Here is a 26946-nt window from a genome sequence, read left to right as displayed (position 1 = left end):
CCTCATTTTACCTACCTTATAAAGGATGGAAGGCTGAGTCAACCTTGGACCTGGTGGGACTAGAACCTGCAGTAATTGCAGGCAGCTGTGTTTTAATAACAGGCTTCTTACAGCCTGAGCCACACCGCGGCCCTTCCACCCACTCCATATTGAATGAATGAATACACATGTAGGGGTGGGCACGGACGAGTGTCTTCTTCTTGATTTTCCTTTTCTAGTTGTTGTGGCTCCAGTTCAGAGGCTTCCAAAAGGTTGTAGTGTAGTCTTCACTTCCCTGGGGAAGACTGTAACTCTCAATATTTCCAGCTATCGGTCCAATAACTGTAACTCTTTTTTAAAAAAAATCTGTATCCAGGATTCAGCTATAAGAAAGGTCTTTAATGAACCAGTATAACATCTGACATAACAACTGATTTTTGAAGGGACGCGGTGGCTCATTGGCTAAGACACTGAGCTTGTCAATCGAAAGGTCGGCAGTTCAGCGGTTCGAATCCCTAGTGCTGTGTAACGGGGTGAGCTCCTATTACTTGTCCCAGCTTCTGCCAACCTAGCAGTTCGAAAGCACGTAAAAAATGCAAGTAGAAAAATAGGGACCACCTTTGGTGGGAAGGTAACAGTGTTCCGTGCGCCTTTGGCGTTTAGTCATGCCGGTCACATGACCACGGAGACGTCTTCGAACAGTGCTGGCACTTCGGCTTTGAAACGGAGATGAGCACCGCCCCCTAGAGTCAGGAATGACTAGTACATACGTGCGAGGGGAACCTTTACCTTTAACAACCGATTTAAAATCAGTCTACAATATCACACAGCACTTGTCTTGTGGGAAATCCTTGATATGGCCAAAAAAAAAAAATTATCAAACCATAAAAACTATACTTCTTGCAACTTGCAGTTTTGCATTTTGTTTCCTGTGCTTCTCTAATTTTAAGATATATCCCTTAAGAAGGGTAAAATGTACAGTTCTGGCATCTGGTTACCTCTCTAGGATAAATGAAGGCAGCTCGCTGAGCTTCTATGCCATCAGATTTATCCCAGCCACAAATAATGCAAAAAAGTATTTAAAATGCAGGAGGCATGGGGAAGGAACCTAATCTCTCTGACTAAAAGAGCAGCACATTTCATCCTGAGGCCCTATAAGAAATACAGAAAGCAGCAGGTTCTGAAATAGCAAATACGTAATATATTCAATGAGGTTGCCAAGGACACAAAATATTTTAAAAGAGAGAAAAGCAGCTAAAGAAGAAGCATGTTGGTACAGGGCCATTTTGGAGCCAAGTTTTAATTATTGAATTATTATCCTGGTCAGTTGAGGGAAGTGGGGGGGAAATAATCAAGCCAGTGTCAGCTACACAGATAAACCAAGTAATCCCGGCTTATCTAAGCAAATTTGGCTTGATTTCCATCCGTTTATAGCTATTTATTTATTTATTTTGTCACAACAATATATATAAGCATCACACAAAAAGATTATACAGTATATAAACATATATATGAGGGAATATTAGGAGGTATAAGCATATATATATATATATAAGAAGATAAAAAAGAAAAACAATAGGACAGGAACGGTAGGCACGTTTGTGCTCTTATGCACGCCCCTTATGGTTCTCTTAGGAATGGGGTGATATGAGCTATCTATCTATCTATCTATATGATATGATATGGGGTGATATGAGCTATCTTCGTCTATGATCCAGTTAGAGGCTGGATGGGGGGGGAAAGCAAAAATATGTCCAAAGCCACAAACAAGATATTCATCTATATTTGCATGTCATGCTAAATTACAGTTGGAACTGGTAGGTCACTATAAGATTCCAAATTATGGCTCATTGACAGATCTTCTCAGTGGAAACTAAAGATATCTCTGCTCTCTAATCCAAACTTTCTATCATCAAAACTGGAGGTAGAGCGTTCTAAATTAAGAAGAACACCTGAATGCGTAGCGGTGGAGGCATGTTTGCCTTGGGCTGTTTATTGGGAAAAATGAGTAGATTAAAATGGAGTGGGACTCCTCATCCACTGATAGCTGATCCAAACTCTCTATCCAGGGGAGGGTGGCAGACGACAGGGAAAGGAGCCTCATGTCATTGACCAGAAAGTTAGCGCTCCCTGCCTTGTTTTGTACACATTGCTGAACATGATAGAACTGGACGGGTAGCATGACAAAACCACATGAAGAGTCTATACCAGTGGTGGGATTCAAATTATTTATTTATTTATTTAATCAAATACATATTAAATAATATATATAAGTATAAGCATGAATTGAAAACATAAAATGAATACAACCAAAGGGAACATTAGGGCAGGGATGGTAGGCACGCTGGTGCTCTTATGCACACCCCTTACAGACCTCTTAGGAATGGGGTGAGGTCAACAGTAGACAGTCTTAGGTTAAAGTTTTGGGGATTTTGGGATGAGACCACGGAGTCTGATAGTGCATTCCAGGCATTACTGTTACTGAAGTCATATTTTCTGCAATCGAGATTGGAGCAGTTCACTTTACATTTGAATCTATTGTGTGCTCGTGTATTGTTGTGGTTGAAGCTGAAGTAGTCATTGACAGGAAGGACATTGTAGCAGATGATTTTATGAGTTATGCTCAGGTCATACTGAAGGCAGCGTAGATCTAAATTTTCTAAACCCAGGATTTCAAGTCTGGTGGCATAAGGTATTTTGTTGCGAGCAGAGGAGTGGAGGACTCTTCTTGTGAAATATTTCTGGATGTTCTCAATTATATTAATGTCCGATATGCAGTATGGGTTCCAGACAGATGAGCTGTATTCAAGAATCGGTCTAGCAAATGTTTATTTTAAATTTAACAACCAATTCTCTGCCCTAATGACCGGCTGGGTAGGTGTGGACATGGTAGGCATAGCCAGGGTGTGTGTGACAGGCAGCACTCAGCCTCCTGCACCTCCCTGGGAGCAAAAACGGGCCATGGGGGAGTGCTGCCCCACTGCACCCCATTTTGGGCCTAATAGGTCTCCCTGCAACCTCCTGGGAGCAAAAACAGGCTGCGGGAGGGGGAGCACTCCACACATCCCATGCCCCATTTTGGGCCTAGTAGGCCTCCCTGCAGCCTCCTGGGAGCAAAAACAGGCTGCGGGAGGGGGTGGCACGCCACACATCCCATGCCCCATTTTGGCCCTAGTAGGCCTCCCTGCATTTACCTGGGAGCCAAAATGGGGTGTGTGGGGACTCCTGGAAGGGGTGGGGAGGGGAGGGGCCAGCCAGCAGTTTAACTACCAGTTCACCCAAACCGAACCGGCTGAATCCCACCACTGCCCTATACCCTTTTTGTGGCCTTCAGAGCCTCCTCTCCCCATTATTGTTGTAAACCGGCAGCACTTCCCATCTTGAAACAGATGAAGACTTTAGTCAAAGACTAAACCCCCTCAGGGTGCCGTCGACCAAACAATGTAGATTGGCGACCCCCAGGGGGAGGGCCTTCTCTGTGGCGGCACCAGCCCTGTGGAACGAGCTTCCTCCGGGATTACGACAACTCCCCGACCTCCGGACCTTCAGACGGGAACTGAAGACTCTATTATTTCAGCGCGCTGGACTAGCCTAAGAATAAAATGTTTTAGCAAAATTTTAATGGGGTTTTTACTGGTTTTTACTGTTTTAGTGATCAGGCCATGATAATATTTAGTCTTTTAACTGGGTTTTAATGCTTATTTATTATATTCTTTTAATATGCCTGTGAAAGGGCCGGTTTAGCTCACGCTGGTAAAAGCCTGTTATTAAGGCTTATTAAGAACACAGTAGCCTGCAATTACTGCAGGTTCGAGCCCGGCCCAAGGTTGACTCAGCCTTCCATCCTTTATAAGGTAGGTAAAATGAGGACCCAGATTGTTGGGGGGGCAATAAGTTGACTTTGTAAAAAAATATACAAATAGAATGAGACTATTGCCTTATACACTGTAAGCTGCCCTGAGTCTTCGGAGAAGGGCGGGGTATAAATGTAAACAAAAAAAAAAAAAAAAAAACTGCCCTGAGTCCTACGGGAGATGGTGCGGTATATAAGTATGATTAATAAATAAATAATAAATAAATAAAAATATACTTATTTATACATGTTGATTACAAAGCACCGCAGCATAAAACATTCCCACCTTTTCAAAGACTTATTACATTTGTCCGTGCATACTAATGAGCTCGCAAGTGCATTTTTGAGTATAGTCTAAGAGAAACGGAGCATGCCTGAAACAGTACAAAATTTGTGTTATTGAAGAAACAAACAGATCTTGTTCCAGGGTATTCTATTCCCAAATAAAGGTACGATTGGGCTATATTCAACACATTTAGAGTGAGCTTCCTTCAAATTTGTCAGCACTCATCAAACGTCAATAATGCCAAATATAAGAAAAGCATCTATCTTAGACCTTCAAGAATACTGTACTTGCCCCATCGATAGCTAATGCTGGGATAACTAATACTTTCCAGACTCCACCAATGATATGCTACCAACTAGTGCAAAGGTTTCTCTTGGCGTACTAATACAAAGTTTGAATTTCACCAGCAGGCAGGTTCAATTTATGCAAAAGCAATGAAACATAGAGTGGGGGAAGCTTATCCAGCTCAGCTTTGATCACCTTGACTAGCCATGGTGGCCAATGGTTAGAAAGCAGTATTGCAGGTTAATTCTGATGACAGCCGACTGCCAGCAGTTCAGCAGTTTGAATCTCACCAGCTCAAAGTTGACTCATCCTTCCATCCTTCAGAGGTGGGTAAAATGAGGAGCCAGATTGTTGGGGGCAATATGCTGATTCTCTAAAACACTTAGAGAGGGCTGTAAAGCACTGTAAAGCGGTATATAAGTCTCAGTGCTATTGCTACCTGTGCTCTAGGATGCAAAGCTTATATCCCTTTCATAGAGACTCTTTTGCTCATTCTGCACAGTTTGTTTAATGTTCTATTTTTCTCAGTCATGGCTGGTCGGAACAGCAAGTTAGACATTTATTCTCCATTGAGCAGTGTTGTGGAGAATGAATAGGTTCTGAAAGAATTTACAGAACTAGTTACGATACTCTGCATGGTTTTCAGATTTTCATCCTTTCCAATTCGTAAAATATGAACCCTGCAGAAAGTCTTTTCTTGCCACAGCTGAACACGTTAAACAAGGGAGCCCTCTAGCTTCCTTCACTGTGTAGCTCAATCTCCACTTCTTGCCAACCTAGCAAGGCAATAAAATTTACATTAAAATACTTACCAAGCTCATAATCTCTATTTAAACTGTATATGCCCAAATTCCCTATATCTTCAGATGTAAGATATGCACCCTTTAGACAAAGAGAGAGAGCTTGTGGCTATCGGTATTTGAAATACTGTTCCCAGCATCATTATTGATGCTACACAGAGATGGTATTCAACCGGTTTGTACCGGTTCGGGCGAACTGCTAGCAGAGATTGTGGGTGGGCCCATCCACCCACCCCAGCTCTATGCCGTCCTATCTGGGCACGTTTTTGAGGCCAGGCACATGCGCAGAAGACAAGCATGCGAGCAAAGTGCATGCGCAGAAGGCCGGTTGCATGGGCAGAAGGTGCGTGTGAAGTGAGCGTGTGCACATGTGGCGAACCAGTAGCAACAAAATGTGAAACCCACCATTGATGCTACAGGACAAAAGTTGCTGGCCTTTTAGCAATATCTATGGGGGGGATGGAGTCACTGAAGCAGTAGGCATGAGTTTAAATGGACTCCAGAGGACGGTAGAGAACAGGAAGGCCTGGAGGAACGTTGTCCATGGGGTCGCAATGGGTCCCTTATACAGTTGTCATATGCTATTCCTCTGCATGTATGAAAACATCAGTTAAAGCAGTATTTTGTTTCAGAAATGCTGAACTAAAACATCTTTTTCTCAAGAGATTATAACCAACTAACCTTGTTCTGAGAATGTTTTGAAAACATTTCTCCTACTGGCAACCATAACTCCCCTCAACTTCTGTTGGGATTGACGTTTTGATTACTTACAGACATTTGGGAGGTATTTGGCCCATGAGCTCAATTGTACCATAAAACTAACAACAAAAGCAATAAAACTCCCCCAAACAATAAAATCAACAAAACAACAGTAAAAACGCAAGAATGAATCAAAATGCCACAAAAGAGAGTACAACAGAATTCTTCATCAGCCAAGATGGGCTGAATGGTAGAGGAGCAGAAAACAAATCGAATGCCATAATTCAATCTGATGTTGCAGCAATAAAGACTGCAGAGGAGACTCCAGCCCAACAACCATTGAAAATGTGGCCCACATGTCTTGGATGATCTCAGACTGGCCTTCAAAAATCAAAACTCCTTTTGGCTCAATTGCTACTCCAAAACTACTCAATTGCTACTCCAAAACTACCTTGTGAAAATAGTTTTGCAGTATGTGAAATGAAGTTATGGGGCTGATGCATTCGGTTGATGAGGCTGTAGAAAAAATGCTTTTAAAAGGCTCTGACGTTCCCAGCGGAGCTGCGCAATCATCAGAGGCTTTTTTTTGTACTTGTAAAAGCATTTTTTCAGCCAAAGAAAAAATGCTTTTAAAAGTTAAAAAAAAAAATCTTTGATGATCGCACGGCTCAGCTGGGCATGGGGGGGGGCAGGGATTTTTGCTACTGGTTCTCCGAACCATCCACCGCCATCGCTACCAGATCAGGCAATCCACTCCAAACTGGGAGCATTTCACCCCTGGTGTTGCATGCCTTCCAACCTTCTCCTGGTTGCTGGGAATATTTCCTACCTAGCCCCCTGCCCCGAAGCCAAAACACCAGACTGCTTTGCCCTCTTCTTGTTGTTTTTGAAGTAGCATAGGGGCAGTTTTCCTACTCTACTTCCTAAGTCATCCGAGTCTTCCTTCCCCTGCTTACTTTCCCAAGTCCTGAAAACAGCACTGAAGACAGTGTTGTTCATAAAATTGAACAAATTAGTCACTGGTATTGCAATTATCAGATTACACCTCACATTCTGGAATAAGGAAATCATAAATCAAGCCACACTGGGATGCTGTCTGGCAGATTAGCTTTGAGATCATAGCAGTTTTAAAACCTCATGGCAATCGTGAAGAAATGATTTCCTACAATGAGCAATAAACTCTCAAAATTTTGTGCATGGTGTCACAACAATACTGGGTTGATAGCTCCGGAAGTAGATGGTGAAAATATGCTGGAGATTTTTCTAATATAAGAGTCGTATAGTGTAGTGGTTAAAGTGTTGGCACAGAACAGGGGAGACCCTGGTGGGCATTTCACCTAGCGTGGTAGTTTACTAGGTACCTCTAGTAAACTAGAGGTCAGCCCAAATTACCCCACAAGTTTTTGTGGGGAAAATCAGGAGAAGGAAGCACGAAGTATCCCATCTTGAGTGGGATACAAATGAAATAAACAAATAGATCCTACTATTTCCTTGACTCAGGTGCTAAAGGTAAAGGTAAAGGTTCCCCTTGCACATATGTGCTAGTCGTTTCTGACTCTAGGGGGCGGTGCTCACCTCCGTTTCAAAGCCGAAGAGCCAGCACTGTCCGAAGGCGTCTCCATGTTCATGTGGTCAGCATGACTAAACACCAAAGGCACAGGGAATGCTGTTACCTTCCCACCAAAGGCGGTCCCTATTTTTCTACTTGCATTTTTAAAATGCTTTAGAATTTATCAGATTCATAAATACAGCTTGGCCCATTTCTTTTATATAGTATAGTCTTACTACCAAACTGCTAGGTTGGCAGAAGCTGGCACAAGTAATGGGAGCTCACCCTGTTACGCGGCACTAGGGATTCGAACCACTGAACTGCCGATCTTTCGATCAAGAAGCTCAACATCTTAGCCACTGAGCCACCACCTTCAGGTGCTAAAAGGGATCCTCTTTTTCCAAATATGGCCCATAGTGTGTATCCTCCAGACATTTAATTGCAGCTCCTATCAGTTTGGCTTGTACAACCATTGTCGAGGGATTATTGGAGTTTTATTTTACTTTAGTTGTATCCCATCTTTAATATTTTTACAAATAACTCAAGGCAGTGAACATATTCAGCACACCTTCCTTCTCCTATTTTCCCCACAATAACAATCCAGAGGTGGGTTTCAGGAGGTTCTGATCAGTTCTGGAGAACCGGTAGTGGAAATTTTGAGTAGTTCATAGAACCGGTAGTAAAAATTCTGACTGGCTCCACCCCCCATCTATTCTCTGCCTCCCGAGTCCCAGCTGATTGGGTGGGAATGGGGATTTTATAGTATCCTTCCCCTGCCACGCCCATCAAACCATGCCACGCCCACCAATCCACACGCACAGAACCGGTAGTAAAAATTTTTGAAACCCACCACTGCAGCAATCCTGTGAGGTGGATTGGGCTAAGAGAGAGTGACTGGTCCAAAGTTACACAGCTGGTTTCCATGGCTAAGGCAGGATTTGAACTCATGGTCTCTCACTTTTTAGCCTGGTGCCTTATCCACTACACCAAACTGGCTCTCATTGACTGACCAATACCATCTAGAAGTGACATTTCACTTATTCCTTGTATCACGAGAACAATAATTGCAACCAATTATTGATTGTTGGAAGCAAAAAATTAGTCATTAGAATGTGTATATGGTTTATCAGATTCATAAATATAGCTTGGCCCATTTCTTTTATATACTATAGTTTTACTACCAAACTGCTCAGGTTCTATGAGTAATTAATAATTAAATAATCACTTTTAATTTATCAGAATTTCAAGGAATGGACATTCTAAGTGAAGAGCAAGATAGTTTGGCTAACCAACCATTGCAGAAATATTTAATTTATAATTGCAAGAGAACAGTTGTACCATCAGCTGTCACATTTCAAAAAAGTTTTACCATTGTCTATCAAGCTTTAGCAATCTAACTCTGCTTACTAAAATTAAAACTCATTGTCTAAATGGGGGGATTTAAATTTCAGGAAAGAATTCCCTGGCATCAGCCATAATTGACTATAAAATATAGTTAAATTAAAATGAGCCTATTGAGTTTTTGGAAATGATTTCCCACTCTGCTTTAGAAAGCTGTTAGGTGCTTAATCATATTTGAGAAATCTAGATTGTTCGTATTTTTCAGAAAAGTTAGATGTGGCTGAAATTAATAGCATCAGAATGAGTTGTGACATGTTTAATTCTATATATATTTAATTGAGCATACATTCTGCTGAACAAATACAGACTTGCGTCTGTCCAAACACGTTGAGTAATAAAATAGTATTTACGGCTAATCTGCGTAAATGAGTCCCATAATACAACTTTCTACAATTTGGGATTCTTCATAAGTGTCAAGCTTCAACCTTCCTTGTTTCCACATCACATGGCCTGCAGCCCCAATGGAATCCCAGCATCTCTGTAAGACCTAAATTTTGGGAGGCCTCTTCCTACCCCATCTTTCTCGTTCCACATTTATCATAAATAAATAAAAGTAATATTTTTATTTCGACGATGTATCTGTTCTTCTGAAATCAGAATATAAAGCTAGAATATATAAGGAATGTGTGCAGTTATTTTTTCTTACCCAATTTAAAAACATGTGTAGTTTATATGTGCTTTTAAAATTCTGTTTTTGTTTTTTAATTCTTTACTATGTGCACCAGATACTTTTGCATACTGTATACTCGCCATACCATGAGAGCTGTGGACATGGTTGCTGATTGGTGACATAGCTTTTTAAACTACTAGCTGTGCTCCATTAAGATGAAAATTGTCATTGGCTGTATTTGTATTTGAAAGTTACCTTAGTTTTCCAGTATTATGAAAGTATCAGAGATGAAATGCTCGCAGATTGGACCAGATCGTGCGATCCGGTAGCGATTGTGGAGCAAAGCTCCGCCCACCCACCCAGGTGTCATTATTTCCTGGTTTTAACCAGGAAGTAATGTGTTTTTTACCTTCTGCACATGCACAGAAGGTCTGCGCACGCATGTGACACACGTGCGTGCGCGAGCGAAGCAAGCACTCGCACGCGACGCGTGCACTTCCGAACTGGTAAGGAAGGTAAGTAGATTTCACCCCTGGAAAGTACCAATCACATCTCCACAAATTTGTTTAGAATATCGTTGACTTAGTGTAGGGGCACTCCACACAACTATAATTCTTCCCCCACCCTAACCCGCAAGCTTTAAAAACAGTTTGTACCGATCTTGAGCATTCTTCTTTCTATCAAACTAAAAACTGAAAGCAATGCTACAGTGATTGAGCAATTTATGACAGAAAGAAGGGACCCAGGAGTAAGGTGAGGTCAGAGTTACCACCAGTGGGACAACAGATTGTTGACAAGTTGACCAGGGAAAAGGAGCTATTTTGGGGTGTGTGGCCTACAGTCCAAGTGAACCAGCAATAAACTGACAAAGCCAAAGCCACATAATTGAACAATCCAGAAACAGTTAAGAGTGATGCACAAACTTTATGTGGAACTGTTCCTGATATGCAACATGTAAGCTCAAGGAGCAAAAGGCTCCCTTGTGTTGACTTGAACTGAGAGATCAGCTTTTGTTAATATCATGAATACAACCATGTCATTTTCTTGGGAACAATACAGAGCTGGTTAGCTATTATCTTTTTTTTTTAGCCTCAGAATTTCTTATTGGACTGCCATTCAAGGGCTAATTGGGTTTAATACTGCATAACCTTTTAAATATCTGCCAAAGTCTGCCTGTTCTCTAGGACTTAAGTAGCCTACTCAGAAGACAAAACATAATATATAGTTATTTTTCCCCCGTGCCATCACTCTGCTGAACACTTAATTCCCACAGCATAGTCTCATTTCTCATCTTTTCTCATCTTCACATCTTTCCTATCTTCTCCTGTTGGTATCTTATGATTTATCAGCTGTTGTTTGTAATTTATGATTAATTATTGTAACTATGATTTATGATCTATGACCTATTACTTGCTGTTTATATATGCACTGTGAGCTTATGCACCAGAGACAAATCTATATATATAAAAGCCAAATTCCACTCACTCATCATGAAATCTCCAGAACAGGAAAGCCTACAAACTTGAAATTTGGCACGTATGCTCCTCTTAGCTTCTAGGTGCTCACTAAAATTTTTTGAAATGACCATCGAAATGACCATCAGTTCATTAGTATTTCATATACATTATTATATACTAAGGACATTCTACTCCCCTCCCCACCTGAAAGGAACTCTGTCCCAACTGCCAGTTGCCATAAATTAACACGCTCTGATGCTAAGGAGTTAGATGTTCTATTTTCCCTCCCCACCTGAAAGGAACTCTGTCCCAACTGCCAGTTTCCTTATATTAACATGCTCTGACGCTACCCGTTCGCTAAACTGGGCATGGGCATGGCCAGCGCGTGACTCATCTGGTCTGCGTGCTGGGACATTCTACTCCCCCTCCCCCTCTGTTCCAACTGCCAGTTGCCTTATATTAACGTGCTCTGATGCTACAGAGTTACATATTCCACATTAAGTTTCAGGCTTTAAGTGTCAATTTATCAAGCCCGAGCACATAGTTTTGTAGCAAAGCACAGGCGTCCAGCTAGTTCCTTATATGTCCAATCACACTTGGCCAATAAAGAATTCTGTCCTGTCCTGTCCTGTCCTGCCCTGCTCTGCTTTGTGCCAATCTATTTAATTCCATCCCATTCTATTCCAGTCCAGTCCAGTCCAATCCAGTCCAATCCATTCTTCTCCTAAGCAAATTATAGCCTATGAGGGAACGAATAAATGCCAAACTTCCAGACGATTATGTCATTGCACATACAAGTTGAAAGAGATGCTTTTCCATTGCTGCTCAGCAACCTCATGTATATGCAGCACTCCAGCTATGAAATTATGGTTCTTATGCCTCACACCAGTGTTTCCCAATCTTAGCAACCTTAAGATATGTGGCTTCAATTCCATACAGTTGAAGTCCACACTTCTTAAAGTTTCTAAGATTGAGAAACACTGTCTTACCCGAAGTTCCAACTATGTAAAAGCTGATTAATGATTGGAGTCCAGGACATGAGGACTGCAAGGGTTAGTTTTTCTTTGAACAAGAAGTTATAAAAGAACCTGGGTGACCTCTGCATCAATTTGCATGCACGTCGGGCACATTAATTCTAATTTCAGGAAAAACAAAGTATCACTTCTTCCATGTAGTTTCTGTGACAAATAGAAATTTACCTCAGGATAGACGGAGTCATTTTTCTTCTTGTGCTGAATCAAGCAATAGCGCATGAGGAATTATGTTCAGTTCAGTTCTGTTACTTCTCTCTGTCCCAAACACTCCACAGCTAAACCTTCTTGTACTAATGTTGGAAGAAAAATTTGGGCCAATTCCAAGTCGGGAGAAAAGCGCTGGAAATAAAATGGAGGCTGATTGGCTGCAAGGAAGGAAGGTTTATTTGGATTCCAGAAACTTCAGTGACAGCAGTGAACTAAAAAATATTTTTTTTTTAATTTTAATTTATATCCCACCCTTCTCTGAAGACTCAGGACGGCTTACACTGTGTTAAGCAATAGTCTTCATCATTTGTATATTATATACAAAGTCAATTTTTATTGCCCCCAACAATCTGGGTCCTCATTTTACCTACCTTATAAAGGATGGAAGGCTGAGTCAACCTTGGGCCTGGTGGGACTTGAACTTGCAGTAATTGCAAGCAGCTGTGTTAATAACAGACTGCTTAGTCTACAGAGCCACCAGAGGCCCCTGGTGCCTTAATTAGAACCCATTCAAACGTACAAAATTACAAAATAGTTAGCAAGCCATAGGCTAAATTCTATATTAAGCAACCCACAGTATGTAAATTTCAGGGTTTTACAGCAAAGCCCATATGTGGACTATGGTGCAATTTCAGAAATATAGAACATGTAATATTTAAATTAAAGAAGAAATTGTTTCATAAATTAAAGATGAAATTGTTTCATTACTATCATTAGTCATAGGGTTACACCTGGGCAAATGGTTGAAATGGCAAGCTCAACTGGGTGCTTCAAAAATGAAATGGAGGCCATTTGCAAACAGCATGTATCCTTTCACACAATACCACTAACTATTATTCGTGAAACCAATCAACCAGTGGCATTGAAATAGTATAAGAGAATTATGAATTCTCTTAACCTCCAGCCTTTCACTATCTTTTCTGCTTTTCCAGGAAAAGTGTAAAAAGATGGTCTAGACCAGTGGTTCTCAAACTTTATAGTGCTGTCACCCCTTTAATACAATTCCCCACGATGTGGCGACCCCAACCGTAAAATTATTTTCGTTTTGAATTTATCGCGCCTGAAGCCGTATTGGCTAGCGATCTGAACTGCTTGCAATTGCCTTGAGGACGGAGGCATTAAAACAGAGACTCCTCCCCTATTAAGTTTATTGCGTCTGAAGCCAGATTAGGCTAGTGATTGGGAGTGATTGCAGCTGGCTTGTGGAGTCAACCATTGGAGCGCAATTCTTCAACTCGCAAGTATACTTCCCATGGTCTTAGGCGACCCCTGGCAAATCATCATTCGACCCTCAACGGGGTCGCGACCCACAGGTTGAGAACTGCTGGTCTAGACCATCTCTGTGGGAAGAAGCCTCTAAGCTAAGGAGAATAGAAGAAACAAAGAAAAACATGCAAATTATTCACAAGTCAATGAACTTATTTTCCTCCAATGATCATGAATAATAGCAATATTATTCACACAACTTCATGTGTGTATCAATTGTATTGCTTTCCTGGATCACGAGGCCCTGTGCTGTCACTCAACACTTTGTCAGTTCTTGCTTGGATTATTGCAACATGCTTTACATGGGACTACCCTTGAAGAGTATTCGGTAGCTACAATTGGTCCAGAATGCAGCGGCATGGAGAGTTTTGGAGATGTCTAGGTAACTCTTACATGAGCTGCACTGGCTGTCAATCTGCTTTCGGGTGCAATCCAAGTGTTAGTTATTACCTTAAAAGTCATTTATATATCGGTCCAGGATATCTATGGTACCATTTCTCCCCAATGGGATTGGCCTGCCCTACTTGTGGTGGCAGAAGGGGTCTATTGCAGATCTGATCAGCCAAGGAATTTCAGCTGGTGAAAGCCAGGAGACGAGTCATCTTTTTTCCCCTTACATTGTTCCTCTGCAGCACTGACACTCCTTTTCCAACAATGTGAATAAAATTAAATACAGTTTAAAGGATCAATGGCATCAATCTTAGAATAAAGAATTGTTGGAATACAAGTTCATGTATTTTATACAGCAACTATAGCCAACCAGTAGAGGGCAGTATTTAAATGTTTGCATCTATGGTATATACCAGTGATGGCTAACCTTTTTGCCATCACTTGCCAGGAGGGGGGGGGTTCGCATGTGCGCGTGCCCACTTATAATTCTATGTGCCCTGCCCCCATGCATTTACACTCACCTCCCTCCTGCTCCTGGCAAGCCTGTTTTTCTCTTTCACCTGGCTCCAGAGCCTCTCTATGAGTCTTGGGAGGGCAAAAACTGCCTTCCTCCCCCCTCCTGAGGCATTCCGGAGGCCAGAAACCGGCCATTTACCAACTTCTGGTTGAAAAGGAAGTGACATTTTTTTGCTGTCCCCAGCCTCCAGGGACTCCTAGAGAGGCTCTGGAGGCTGGGGACAGCAAAAAATCTCACTTCCTCTCCAACCGGAAGTTGGTAAATGGGCCATTTCTGGCCTCCAGGGGGCCGGGGGAAGGGAAAGGCAATTTTCACACTCCCAAGACTCATAGAGAGGCTCTGGAGCCAGGTGAGAGAGAAAAACGGGCTTTCCCCACCACTACCCAGACCCTCTGGAGGCAGGAAACAACCTTTTTCCATACTTCTGGTGGGCCCAAAAGGCCTGAAAATTAGCTGGCCAGCGCACGTATGCATGCCTATCGCTACATGTGCTACCTGCGGCACGTGTGCCATAGGTTCACCATCATGGGTATATACTCCATGTGTTTTTGCTCTGAGTAAAGTTTCCTATTTTCTGTTGCAGTTAAGCAGTAAAGCACATGGTGACAGTGCATTTTGTTTGTTCTGTAGGATATAGCGTATAAACAGAATTTCTAACAAGAATGAAGATACTGAAGTAGCATATAACTTTTAGGATGCGGTGATGCATCTTCATGGGCAAGGTTCAGAATACTACAAGTAATGGTATTCCTTGTGACATTCTGTGGAAGTACAAGATGGACTTTCTGAAAGAAAGCTGCTTGATAGCAGTGAGCCTTGCTGAGGTAGAGGAGGACTGGAGGAGACCTGGGAAAGAGAGGAGAAGATGGGAAGCTGCTGGCTGTCAGTATGGAAGGTCTGAAGGAGAATTCACACTTGGTAATAGAGAAGTATAAAAAATTACTTTTAATTAACTTACTAACCTGATTCAGGTTTAAAATTACCAATTTTGACTTCGTTGATGCCATTTGTACCCCTTTTCCCAGGTGGCTGAGTGGGGCATCTGGTGGCATGACATTTCTCATGCCCAATGAAGAACCAAGCCAGCTGGAACGAATTACAAATTTCTGCTTTTTCTGAACGTTCTACATGAAAAACCGCTGCTCCTAAATATCACCAGTGCCAGCAGCATCTCCGCATACCCAAGCGACACCCCCTCCCCCCACCTCCATAGAATCCCATGTTGCTTCTCCCCAGGTGGGAAAAAAAATCTACAGTATGCTTTGGAATTAAAGATTGTGAAGGGATAATATTTCTTCACAAAGTATGTGACCAACTTATGGAATATGCCACACAGGTGATGCTGGCCAAGATTTTAGATGACTTTAAAGGGGACGAGATACATTTCTAACGATCAGGTCTATCACTGGCTATTGACTTTGTTCATTGGGTGCAGTCTCCAGCTATGGGAACAGTTTACCTCTAGTAATAGGTGCACAGATGCAACAGTGGCCACCTTGATCTCTTATTTGTAGAGTGAAGGACAATGTCTAAAACAGAATATTGGTTAGATGGGCAAGGCCAAAGACAAACATAATGATGGCTTTCTCCTTTAATATATAACAACAGAGTTGGAAGGGACCTTGGAGGCCTTCTAGTCCAACCCCCTGCCCAGGCAGGAAACCCTACACCATCTCAGTCAGATGGTTACCCAACATTTTCTTAAAAATTTCCAGTGTTGGAGCATTCACAACTTCTGCAGGCAAGTCGTTCCACTTATTAATTGTTCTGTCAGGAAATTTCTCCTTAGTTCTAAGTTGCTTCTTTCCTTGATCAGTTTCCATCCATTGCTTCTTGTTCTACCCTCAGGTGCTTTGGAGAACAGCCCGACTCCCTCTTCTTTGTGGCAACCCCTGAGATATTGGAACACTGCTATCATGTCTCCCCTAGTCCTTCTTTTTATTAAACTAGACCACTGTTTCTCAACTTTGGCCACTTCAAGACATGAGGACTTCAACTCCCAGAATTCCCCAGTCAGTATGGCTGGCTGGGGAATTCTGGGAGTTGAAGTCCACACCTCATAAATTGGCTGAAGTTGAGAAACATTGAACTAGACATACCGAGTTCCTGCAACCGTTCTTCATATGTTTTAGCCTCCAGTCCCCTAATCATCTTTGTTGCTCTTCTTTCTCCTTCTCTTATTCCTTTCTCGTATATTGTGACAAGGGTTACATTTAAGTTATGATACAAACCACAGACCAGAAGCCTGGATGCTTTTCCACAACTAGGTTTGCTTTACTGAATGCGGTATATGCAATTTACCAATTTATGTGTATAATTTGCGCTCAAGGCAACTGAATTCTCAGTCAGAATGGCCGATTAGGTTTACTATTTCCCAAATACCTTCCCTGCAGTTAAGCAGAATCCTGATTTTTTTTGCATAATCACAGTTTAAAGTTACTGCAAACATGCATATGGAATGATAATGATATCAAGATCTATTTATCTTCCTTCCTTCCTTCCTCAGATATCAGACTTAATTTCTATGATAAAACTAACTCAATGCCCTTTTGTGTTTCTCTGACTCAAAACAGACAATCTTAGCGGGTGATCCTTTCACACTTCGCCTTCTCTAAATTTCAGATATTATTCGTGTTTTTCACTGCTTGAGTTCTGCTTAATTTTGCTGAATTAAGTTCTCAATACTATGACTCATATCATACTGCAATAACCTGCAAAAAAGCTTTTGCTAATTAGAACTTTGAATGTCATTACATTTTTCCAGAAGTATTGCATTGATGAGCTCAATTATGCTCAAATATTTAGCATCAGTTCCTATTTTTATATTTGCGGTTTTTCTTTTCTATTTGTCACCAATTTTATGATGATCAGATTCTTCATCTTAATTCAGCTCATTAAGAGTTCAGATCAAGACCATGATACTTTGTTATCTAAGGTAGAATACAGAATAACAGAACTGGAAGTCTTCTAGTCCAATCCTCTGCTCAAGCAGGAGACCCTATATCATCATGGACAAATGGCTGTCCAATGCATTGTTGGAGTACCCACAACCTCTGGAGGCAAGCCATTCCACTGATTAATTTCCTATTCCTATTCTATTCTATATTCTATTCTATTCTCTATGACAACCCTCAAATATTGGAAAACTGTTATCATGTCACTATTACTCCTTCTCATTAGACTAGACTTACACAGTTCTCATAACCATTCATCATATGCTTCAGCCTCCAGTCCCCTAATCCATCTTTGTTGCTCTCCTCTGCACTTTCTAGAGTTTCAACATCTTTTTTGTATCATGGTGACCAGAACTGCACACAGGATTCCAAATGTGGTCTTAACCACTGCAACATTTCACATTATCTTGATACCATCCCTCAGTTGACGCAGCCTAGAATTGCATTGGCTTTTTTGGCAGCTGCAAAATATGGCTGGCTCATTCTTAAGTGAATGAATGAATAAATGAATGAATGGCTCGTGTTCAAGGAGACTCCGAGATCTCTCTGTTACTGATGTTAAATCAGATACCAACTATTGTATTCTTGTGCTTTTTTTTATTTTCTTGCTGAAGTGTAAAACCTTAATTTTCTCACTACTGAATTACATTTTGCATTTTGTTGGGATAGGGCCCAGTGTTCAATTCTCTCAAGGTCCTACTGGATCTTAAGCCTATTTTTTTTAAGTGTCGGCTATTCCCCAGTTGAGTCATCTGCAAATTTGATGGATTCCCTTTATTCCCTTATTTAAATCACCTATGAAGGTGTTAAAAAGGCCTAAGATAGAACCTTGAGATACCCCACTGCATGCTTCCCCCCCAACATAGATATAATTTCATTGAGAATTAAAAATTGAATGTGATTGGTCAGCCAGTTATGAATTCATCAGGGGTGATGCTGTCTATCCCATGTTTTTCTACCTTACAAGTAGACTGTGGTTTACTTTGTCAGATGCCTTACCAAAATGTAAATAAATTATGTCCACTGTATTTTCCTGATTTACTAATTTAGTCACTTTGTCAAAGAACGCACTAAGGTTTGCCTGGCAGGATCTCTTTTTGACACACCCATGTTGGCTTCTAATATTAGCTTTGCTTGTTTCTAGATGTTCGCAGATCCATTGCTTGATTATCTTTTCCAGGATCTTCTTAGACATTGAAATGAAACTAATTGGTCTGTAGTTTCCAGGATCAATTTTCTCCCTTTTTGAAGATTGGAATCGCATCAGCTCTTTTCCAGCCCTCTGGTAGTTGATAAGTTGCACTATTTTTTTTCCTTTCGAAATTGAACCAAAGGGAGACATCTGTTAAGTGAATTTCACCTCATTTTACAACCGTGCCACATTTGTTAAGTGAATTACTGCAGTTGATAAGTTAGTAACTGGCTGTTAAGTGAATCTGGGTTCCCCATTGTCTTTTCTTGTCAGAAGGTCTCAAAAGGGGATCACATGACCCTGGGGCATAGCAAAATATTTATATGAAACAGTTGCCAAGCGTCTAGATTTTGATCACATGATCATGGGGATGCTGCAACCGTCAAAAAACGGTCATAAGTCACATATTTTCAGTGCCGTTGTAACTTTGAACGGTCACTAAATGAACTGTTGTAAGTCAAGGACTATCTGTATTTAAAATCTTTCTTTTGGGAAGAGGGGAGTAGAATAAACAAAAACCAATGACGAATAGTGTGCATTCAGTTATGTGGTGTTTTTTAATTTAAGCAATGGACTACCTTAAGCTATACATTTATAAGCTCATCTTCTCCATCATTATACCCAATAAAACAGTAAAACATTTTTCTTGAAAATTATTCTAAACTTTTAAAAATAGCTGAATTTACAAATTAAATCCTGAACACTTGGATAAATTATACATATCTTCCAATCTGCACTCACTACAGCATTTTTAAAATTCACTCAGGAACCCAGTCTCTCTCTTTATAACTCACATTATTTACAGTCTTTCTTGATACCGTTGTTACAGTTCTCTTACGTATCTTTCAAGGTTCATAGACATATTTAAAATGTATTTAGCAGCATATCAAATTAGATTAAAAGAAAGGAAACCTTTAGAACATGAGATTAAAAGCACTCCATATGGAAAAACAAAACAAGATCTTTCTCTATGAAAACTGCGGTAGGCTAAAGCCCTAATAAAATGTTAATTCAACAGCATTTTAGTTTTTAGTCCTGAGCACGGAGTAGACATAAGCTGCGCTACTTTGGTCAATAAAAGTACAGGGTTATGTAACATTCATTGTTAGCAGATTATAGGATGCTTTTCAGGGTTTTATTGTTTATTATTGTGCAACTTCTCCTTCCTCAACAATTTACCAAGATGAAATTCAGGCCCTGGATTCCTAGATTTTGAATTTCCAGTCATCCCACATTTTCTCATGATGACTGCCATCTTTTTCTTTTAATGGAAAATAAAGTCAAGAAAGATTTATTAGTTGCACGATTTCTTTTGATTTATAATGTCAGGACCCCTCCGCTTGGAAAACAGTAACCATCCAAGAGCAGTAATCTCTTCCAGTTTATTGACACTCCAGTCTTAATATTTCATACAGCAGCAAAATTCAAGTAAACGTATTAGGACCCCTCCATTCTCTTCTTCTGTTAAAGGCTTTGGAAATGAGATAAAATATACCGGTATAGTTTGGATAACTGTGAAGTTTCATTCCACAGAAGGGTCAATGTGAGGTACGTAGGGCAACTTCACATTCTAGGTTACAGTTTTCAGACCACCATTCAAGATCACAGATATCCAGTTTGATTTTGCTAAGTCTTATTTATACACACACATTAAGCCATTATAGGTTAGAACAAGCAGTCACACAAACCCAGACAAAGATATATAAAACCAACATTTTGAACGCAGGTACATAAGGCAGCTCTTAAGGGCAGCAGTTTTTAGCAGAATACGAATGCCTAACAGTAGAACAATTAACAATTCTTTCGGGTACTACCATTTGCCTATAAACGCAGAGCAACTTCAGTGAGAACAAAGCTTATCATCAGAGCTTGTGATGTCTAGCAGTGCAACTCTTGTTCAGTTACTGGCAATATCTTCACTTGTATCACCTGGATCAGAGATCTGTCCATCTAGACTGCTGGGAACTTTCCAGATTTTCACAGTCCGATCACTGTAAAACATTATTAAAATTGAAAGGAGATGAAAAAGAAACATGAATTAAATGTTCAATTAAATTAAGCTGACCTCCGATTGAAAGACATTACTGTTCTTTATCAAGTAAATACTCGTACAGGACAGCAATAAGTCTTGTCCACTGGAATAAGTTTTCTTAAGGCAGTGCTTCTCAATTATTTTCTGTCATGCCCCCCTAGGAAGAAGAAAACATTTTTCGCGCCCCCGCGCAACTGTAAATAGTATCATTAGCTTGTTATGACAGTGTTTGCCGAGGTCAAACGCGCCCCCCTTTACGGAGCCTCGCGCCCCCCCGGGGGGCGCGCCCCACTATTTGAGAAGCACTGCCTTAAGGAGATGGTTTTTAAGAGAGAAGGAACTAACTTGGCAAATATCAATTTATAAATGGGGACAAATGGGAGTTAATACTGTCTTGGCCTCCATAGTTTGTTTTCCAAAAGTGTGGGACTATTAAACCATCAAAAACACAGAAAAATAAAATTCTAAAATTCTGAATTTATTCAAAAGCTGTAAGACCCATACTGAGTGTGTTTATATTTTGTGGCATTATCTGTATCGTCATTTAGAATAACAGAGTTGGAAGAGACCTTGGAGGCCTTCTAGTCCAACCCTTTGCTTAGGCAGGAAACCCAACACCACTTCATTTCACAGAGAAGTGTATATATAATGAGAATCCTGGGCAACTTATTATGTTTATTCATTTATTTCTTTATTAAAATGTATTGTTAAAAAAGGCCCATGCTTCAGATGAATGATAATGCCATGAATTAATTCCAGAAATAAAACATAGGTAGCCCTCAACTTACAATTGGGACTACGTTAATTGATGTGATTGTAAAGGCCATCACAATTCCCTTTGGTCTGATTTTCCATCACTGATCATTAGATGAGCCAACTTCTTGCTAGCTTCCCACAATCTAAGTCAGCTGGCAGGAAGTTGCCGTTCCTAGGCCCGTAGGTATGTAAAAGACTGCTACTGAGTGAGGAAAGAAGTGAGGAGAATCAGGAGGGTGCATGGTGCACAACAGGCAAAGGTCGGAAAGAGTGTATGGGGATGCGCATAATGGCTGGTGTACACAGATGAGCTGGGGAGAGTCCACAGAAGGGGGAGACTTACCTCAGCAATTTGCAACCTCCCCTGTTGTCTTCCCCATTGACTTTCTGGGGAAGACGAAAAGGAAGGTTACAAATGGCGATCATGGGTATTTGGGGTGCTTGACAACCAGTCGTTAGGTGCCAGTGGGTTGCCAAGCGCCAGTGGTGAAATCTGAACAGGTTTACTACCGTTTCGCTCGCTGTGTGCACATGTGCAGGGTGCACCACACACCAAATGCAAGGTGCATGCCAAAAGGAGGCATGTGCTAAGAAGAACAGTGTGCGGGTTGTGTGTGATCAGTTGTGGCGCACGATCTTTTTTTTTACTTTTAAAAGCATTTTTTTAACAACCTCTTCGGCTGAAGAGGTTGTAAAAAAATGCTTTTAAAAGTAAAAAAAAGGCTCTGACGATTGTTTGGCTCAGCTGGGCATGGGGGGGGGCAGGGCTTTTTGCTACCAGTTCTCCGAACCACCCGCCATCATTGCTACCGGATTGGCCAATCCAGTCCGAACGGGAACATTTTACCCCTGCCAAGCACCCAGATCACAATCCTGTAACTATGGGGATGCTAGAATAGCTGAAACTCCAAGAACAAGTCCTAACCACCATTCATTCTACATCACTGCAACTTGTACGAGGTCTACCCGTATAACTATAGAACATTAAAAAAAATAACTCACTCAGATGCAGTAAAAATCTGGCTGGAATTGGAGCAGATGGCATTAATAGGACTATCGTGTCCTTTTAGTTCACTGATTGGGGCAAATGTGTCTCCGCTCCAGAGTTTCAGAATGCCTCCTCGGCAGCCGCTCAATAGCACAGAGGAATCCGGAACGACACCAAGAGCGCAAACCCAATCCTTATGAGCATTAGGAACTTGCTGAAAAGAAAACCACAAGTTGAGGCAAAAAAAAAATGGCAATACCTCTTAACTAGGGACAAAACCGTTTTAGAAAATATGAACTGGAAGATAATTAGATGTGTAGAGCAAAATCATATGCATTCCATTACAGATAGTCCTCAATGTGGCCGCGGTGTGGCTCAGGCTGTAAGAAGCCTGTTATTAAAACCAGCTGCCTGCAATTACTGCAGGTTCAAGCCCCACCAGGTCCAAGGTTGACTCAGCCTTCCATCCTTTATAAGGTAGGTAAAATGAGGACCCAGATTGTTGGGGGGGGCAATAAGTTGACTTTGTAAATATACAAATAGAATGAGACTATTGCCTTACACACTGTAAGCCGCCCTGAGTCTTCAGAGAAGGGCGGGATATAAATGTAAAAAAACAAAACAAAAACAAAACAAATGTATGGGCACAACTGAGACCAGAACTTCTGTTGTTAAACAAGGCAGTTGTTAAGTAAGTTGTGCACAATTTTATGACCCTTTTTGCCATGGTTGTTATGCTAATCACCACAGTCAACTGAATCATGTGGTCATTAAATGAATCTGGTTTCCCCCATTGACTTGCCCAGTAGTCTGTCAAGATCCTTCTGAATATTAAGCCTATCTTTTAAACTGTTGACTATTCCCTCCAAGTTGGGGTTGTCGGCAAATTTGATGAATTTCTCTTCTATCCCCTTATCTAGATCATTTATGAACCTTGGGTTACCTACCTGCATGCATGCTTCTTCCATGCAGAGGTGGCTCCATTGCAGGCTACATGTTGAATGTAGCTGGTCAGCCAACAGTCGTCTGGTGGATAGTACTGTCTATCCCACATTGTTTTATCTTACCAAGAAATAGGTTGTGGTCTACTTTGTCAAATACCTTACTGAAGTCTACGTAGACTATATTCATACCTGAACTACTAATGGGGTTACTTTGTCAAAGAATGAAATAAGGTGTGTCTGGCATGATCTCTTTTTGACAAACCCATGTTGGCTTTTAGTTATAATTTTTCTAATAACAATTGTGACAATCTTAATGTGTTTTGTGTTTTAATATTACCTGAATTAGGTCTTTTTGAGCCAAGTCCCATTTTTTAATTCCATTATCTCTGGAGCCACTAAAAAGGTTGTCACCCATAATAGTAAGTGCTTCAATGCCATCGTAGTGAGGAGGTTCAAAGTTGTGTGTAGGGCTTACAGTTCCAAGAGCTCCTTCAGTTATATCGAACATCTGGAATAAGATAATACACTTCTATATCTGCAGAATTGTTTTGGTTAGCAATTAAGCAAACATGTATGAGGAAATGCATCCCTTATTCTTAATGAATATACAATAGTCCTCTAATGGATTATTGAATATCATTAATCCCTTGAAAATTTGGGGTAGCGCATTAGTGGAAATTACTGTTTTTAAATCTTTGTGAGTTCAAGTATCATGGGCAGTCAGCAATCACAAATGCCTAACTTATTTTATTTACATTTTCTCTGCACCAAAAAATGAAATTATTTTTCAAAGTCTCATTACTAAAATTATTTCATTACCACTGTACCTCAAGGAATGGACTTCAAGCATTTCTGATTCTATCAATAATCAAATGAGCGCTAGAGTAACAATAATTAACCTACTAAACAGCAGCATTCTATTCAATTAAAACATGGTTTATTATTTGTCCATATACTAATTCAGCAACATGTCAGTGGCAACATTTTAAAATATTTCTAAGTAACAGCAATTATTGGGGATTGATTTGGATTGTGATCTTATACATATTTATCCAGGCATAAAACTATGAAGTTAAGGCTATTTATATCTGAAAATGTGGACAGAGAAGGTCCTTTTCATTAAAAAAAGATAACACCGAACTACACATTTTACTCTCAAACATCCAAACAAAACCCATGAAAAGTTGAACACTTTTAAACACCTATCAACCAGGAAATACAGGTGAAACTCAAAAAATTAGAATATCGTCCGATATTGTTCTATGTACAATCCTTGTTTTCTTGATTTCATGTAATATTCTAATTTTCTGAGATTGTGAATTTGTGGTTTTCATGAGCTGTCAGCCATAATCACCAAAATTATGACAAATCAAGGCGTGAACTATCTCGCTTTGCATGTAATGAGTCTATCTCATATATTAGTTTCACCTTTTAAGCTGCATTACTGAAATAAATGAACTTTTGCATGATATTCTAATTTTTTAAGTTTCACCTGTATTCTCTGGAGGGACCCAGGAAGACAGCCTTTTTTTTTTTTTTGCCATGGCCTTTGGAACGTCACTCCCACACACCTGAGATCAGATTGGACCTGATCCTGCTGGCTTTTTGCAAGGCTCTGAAGACAGATTTGTCAATGGGCACATAGATCCAAAAGTGTGATGGAGTCGGTGCATTTGCAATACTAATTGTTTGACTATTTGGATGACTTTGTGCTATGAGTTTTAGGTATTTTGTTGTTTCTCAACTATGATTTTATATTTTTTCTTGTTTTTTAAACTGTTGCATTGCTGTTTTTTATACCATAGACTCATATATATATGTCTGTCTGTCTGTCTGTCTCTCTCTCTCTCTCTCTCTCTCTATCTAGGAAATGGGTTGCTATATAAATTTGAAGGATGAATGAATGAGAGAATCCGTCTGAAGATTTTTCAATGCAAATAGGGAATTCCTACTTTTCATTCATAAATGTGCTCAGAAAATGTCAGCCCGACCAGCGTTTCAACTGTAAAAGACAGATTAATAATACATTCCACTCCACTGAATTCCACCAGGGCCGTGGTGGCTCAGGCTGTAAGATAGCCTGTTATTAAAACACAGCAGCCTGCAATTACTGCAGGCTCGAATCCCACCAGGTCCAAGGTTGACTCAGCCTTCCATCCTTTATAAGGTAGGTAAAATGAGGACCCAGATTGTTGGGGGGGCAATAAGTTGACTTTGTAAATATACAAATAGAATGAGACTATTGCCTTACACACTGTAAGCCGCCCTGAGTCTTCGGAGAAGGGCGGGATATAAATGTAAATAAAAAAAAATAAAAATAAAAAAATAAACAGATGTTTAAATAGTTTCATACAGGACTGAAGTGTCTCTCCAAAACTTGTAAGGAGAGAAACAAAGAAAGTTCATTCTTGAAGCTTACTTTCATATGATTGTTTTCTAAAATGTGTGAGAGCAGGGGTGAAATGCTCCCGGTTCGGACCGGATCACGTTATCCGGTAGTGATGGTGGCGGGTGGTTCGGAGAACCGGTAGCAAAAATTCCTGGCCCCCCTCCCCCTCTCTAATCATCAGAGATTTTTTTTACTTTTAAAAGCATTTTTTCTTCAGCCCAAAAAAAGCTTTTAAAAGTAAAAAAAAAAAAAAAGCCTCTGATGATCGCGCGGCTCAGCTGGGATTGTCAGAACTCTTTCAAAGCATTTTTTCTACAACCCCTTTGGCCGAAGAAGCTGTTAAAAAAAAAGGTTTTAAAGGGCTCTGGCGATTAGGCAACTCACCTGAGATTGTCAGAATCCTTTCAAAGCATTTTTTCTACAAGCTCTTCGGCCTAAGAGGTTGTAGAAAAAATGCTTTTAAAAGTAAAAAAAAAAAAAGTTGGCCACACCCACCCAGTCACATTACCCCCCCACCAGGCCACACCCACAGAACCGGTAGAAAAAAAATTACATTTCAGCCCCGCGTGAGAGGTTACCTTTATATAATGGTCCTTGGAGCCAGTAATGATGAGATCTTGTCCATTAGAAATACGATCTACTGTGAGACACATAACTGGGCCCAAGTGACCTGTTAGTTTTCCTGTAGACTGAAATCTAGAAGAATAGGGAAAGATAGAACTTCTGAGACGTAAAATAACTTAATTATTTCAAAACCAAACAAACCACCTCAACTAATTCTTTTTCAAAACTATGGCCGGTGCAAATCATTGAACAAGTGTAACATCTGTCTGAATCTACAGTATTTGTTGAAGATATGAGTCAGCCACAGCTCTACACTTCCCTCTGCTTGCTTTGAGGAGTTCATGACCTTCTCCTGAGTATCTGCAGGCACCAAAGGTATTTCCACAAGAATAGCTGGTAAAGCATTTAATATGTTTACTTGGAGGTAAAAGTACAGCTGGTAGACTTGGCCTGCACCTCAGCAGATACTTTTTGGGTATGATTATGAAGGAATAGTGGCTTTGAGAGAAAAATCAAGCATTCAATTCAGAGGTGGGTTTCAGCAGGTTCTCACCAGTTCTGGAGAACTGGTAGCAGAAATTTTGAGTAGTTCGGAGAACCGGTAAACACCACCTCTGACTAGCCCTGCCCCCATCTATTCTCTGTCTCCCGAGTCCCAGCTGATCAGGAGGAAATGGATATTTTGCAGTAACCTTCCGCTAGAGTGGGGTGGGAATGGAGATTTTACAGTATCCTTCCCCTGCAATGCCCACCAAGCCATGCCCACAGAACCGGTAGTAAAAAAATTTGAAACC

General features: G+C 40.6%; 1 protein-coding gene across 6 annotated transcripts in view; it reads right to left on the bottom strand.

Annotated features, from left to right (window-relative positions):
- Nucleotides 1-19011: 19011 nt before the first annotated feature.
- KIF21A (kinesin family member 21A) overlaps nt 19012-26946 on the bottom strand; it is a 103020-nt gene continuing 95085 nt past the window's right edge. For all 6 annotated transcript variants that reach the window (XM_058191955.1, XM_058191951.1, XM_058191954.1 and 3 more), the window contains 4 exons: nt 26167-26284; nt 23537-23707; nt 22270-22469; nt 19012-20470 (listed from right to left, as the gene is read on the bottom strand). In XM_058191955.1, the coding sequence (XP_058047938.1) occupies nt 20377-20470; nt 22270-22469; nt 23537-23707; nt 26167-26284 (583 nt within the window). In that variant the 3' untranslated portion in view covers nt 19012-20376. The remainder of the gene's footprint in view (nt 20471-22269; nt 22470-23536; nt 23708-26166; nt 26285-26946) is intronic.

Source organism: Ahaetulla prasina, chromosome 7 (assembly GCF_028640845.1).
Source record: "Ahaetulla prasina isolate Xishuangbanna chromosome 7, ASM2864084v1, whole genome shotgun sequence".
In the NCBI taxonomy this organism is placed as follows: Eukaryota; Metazoa; Chordata; class Lepidosauria; order Squamata; family Colubridae; genus Ahaetulla; species Ahaetulla prasina.
This window is presented reverse-complemented; position numbering and strand designations above follow the sequence as displayed.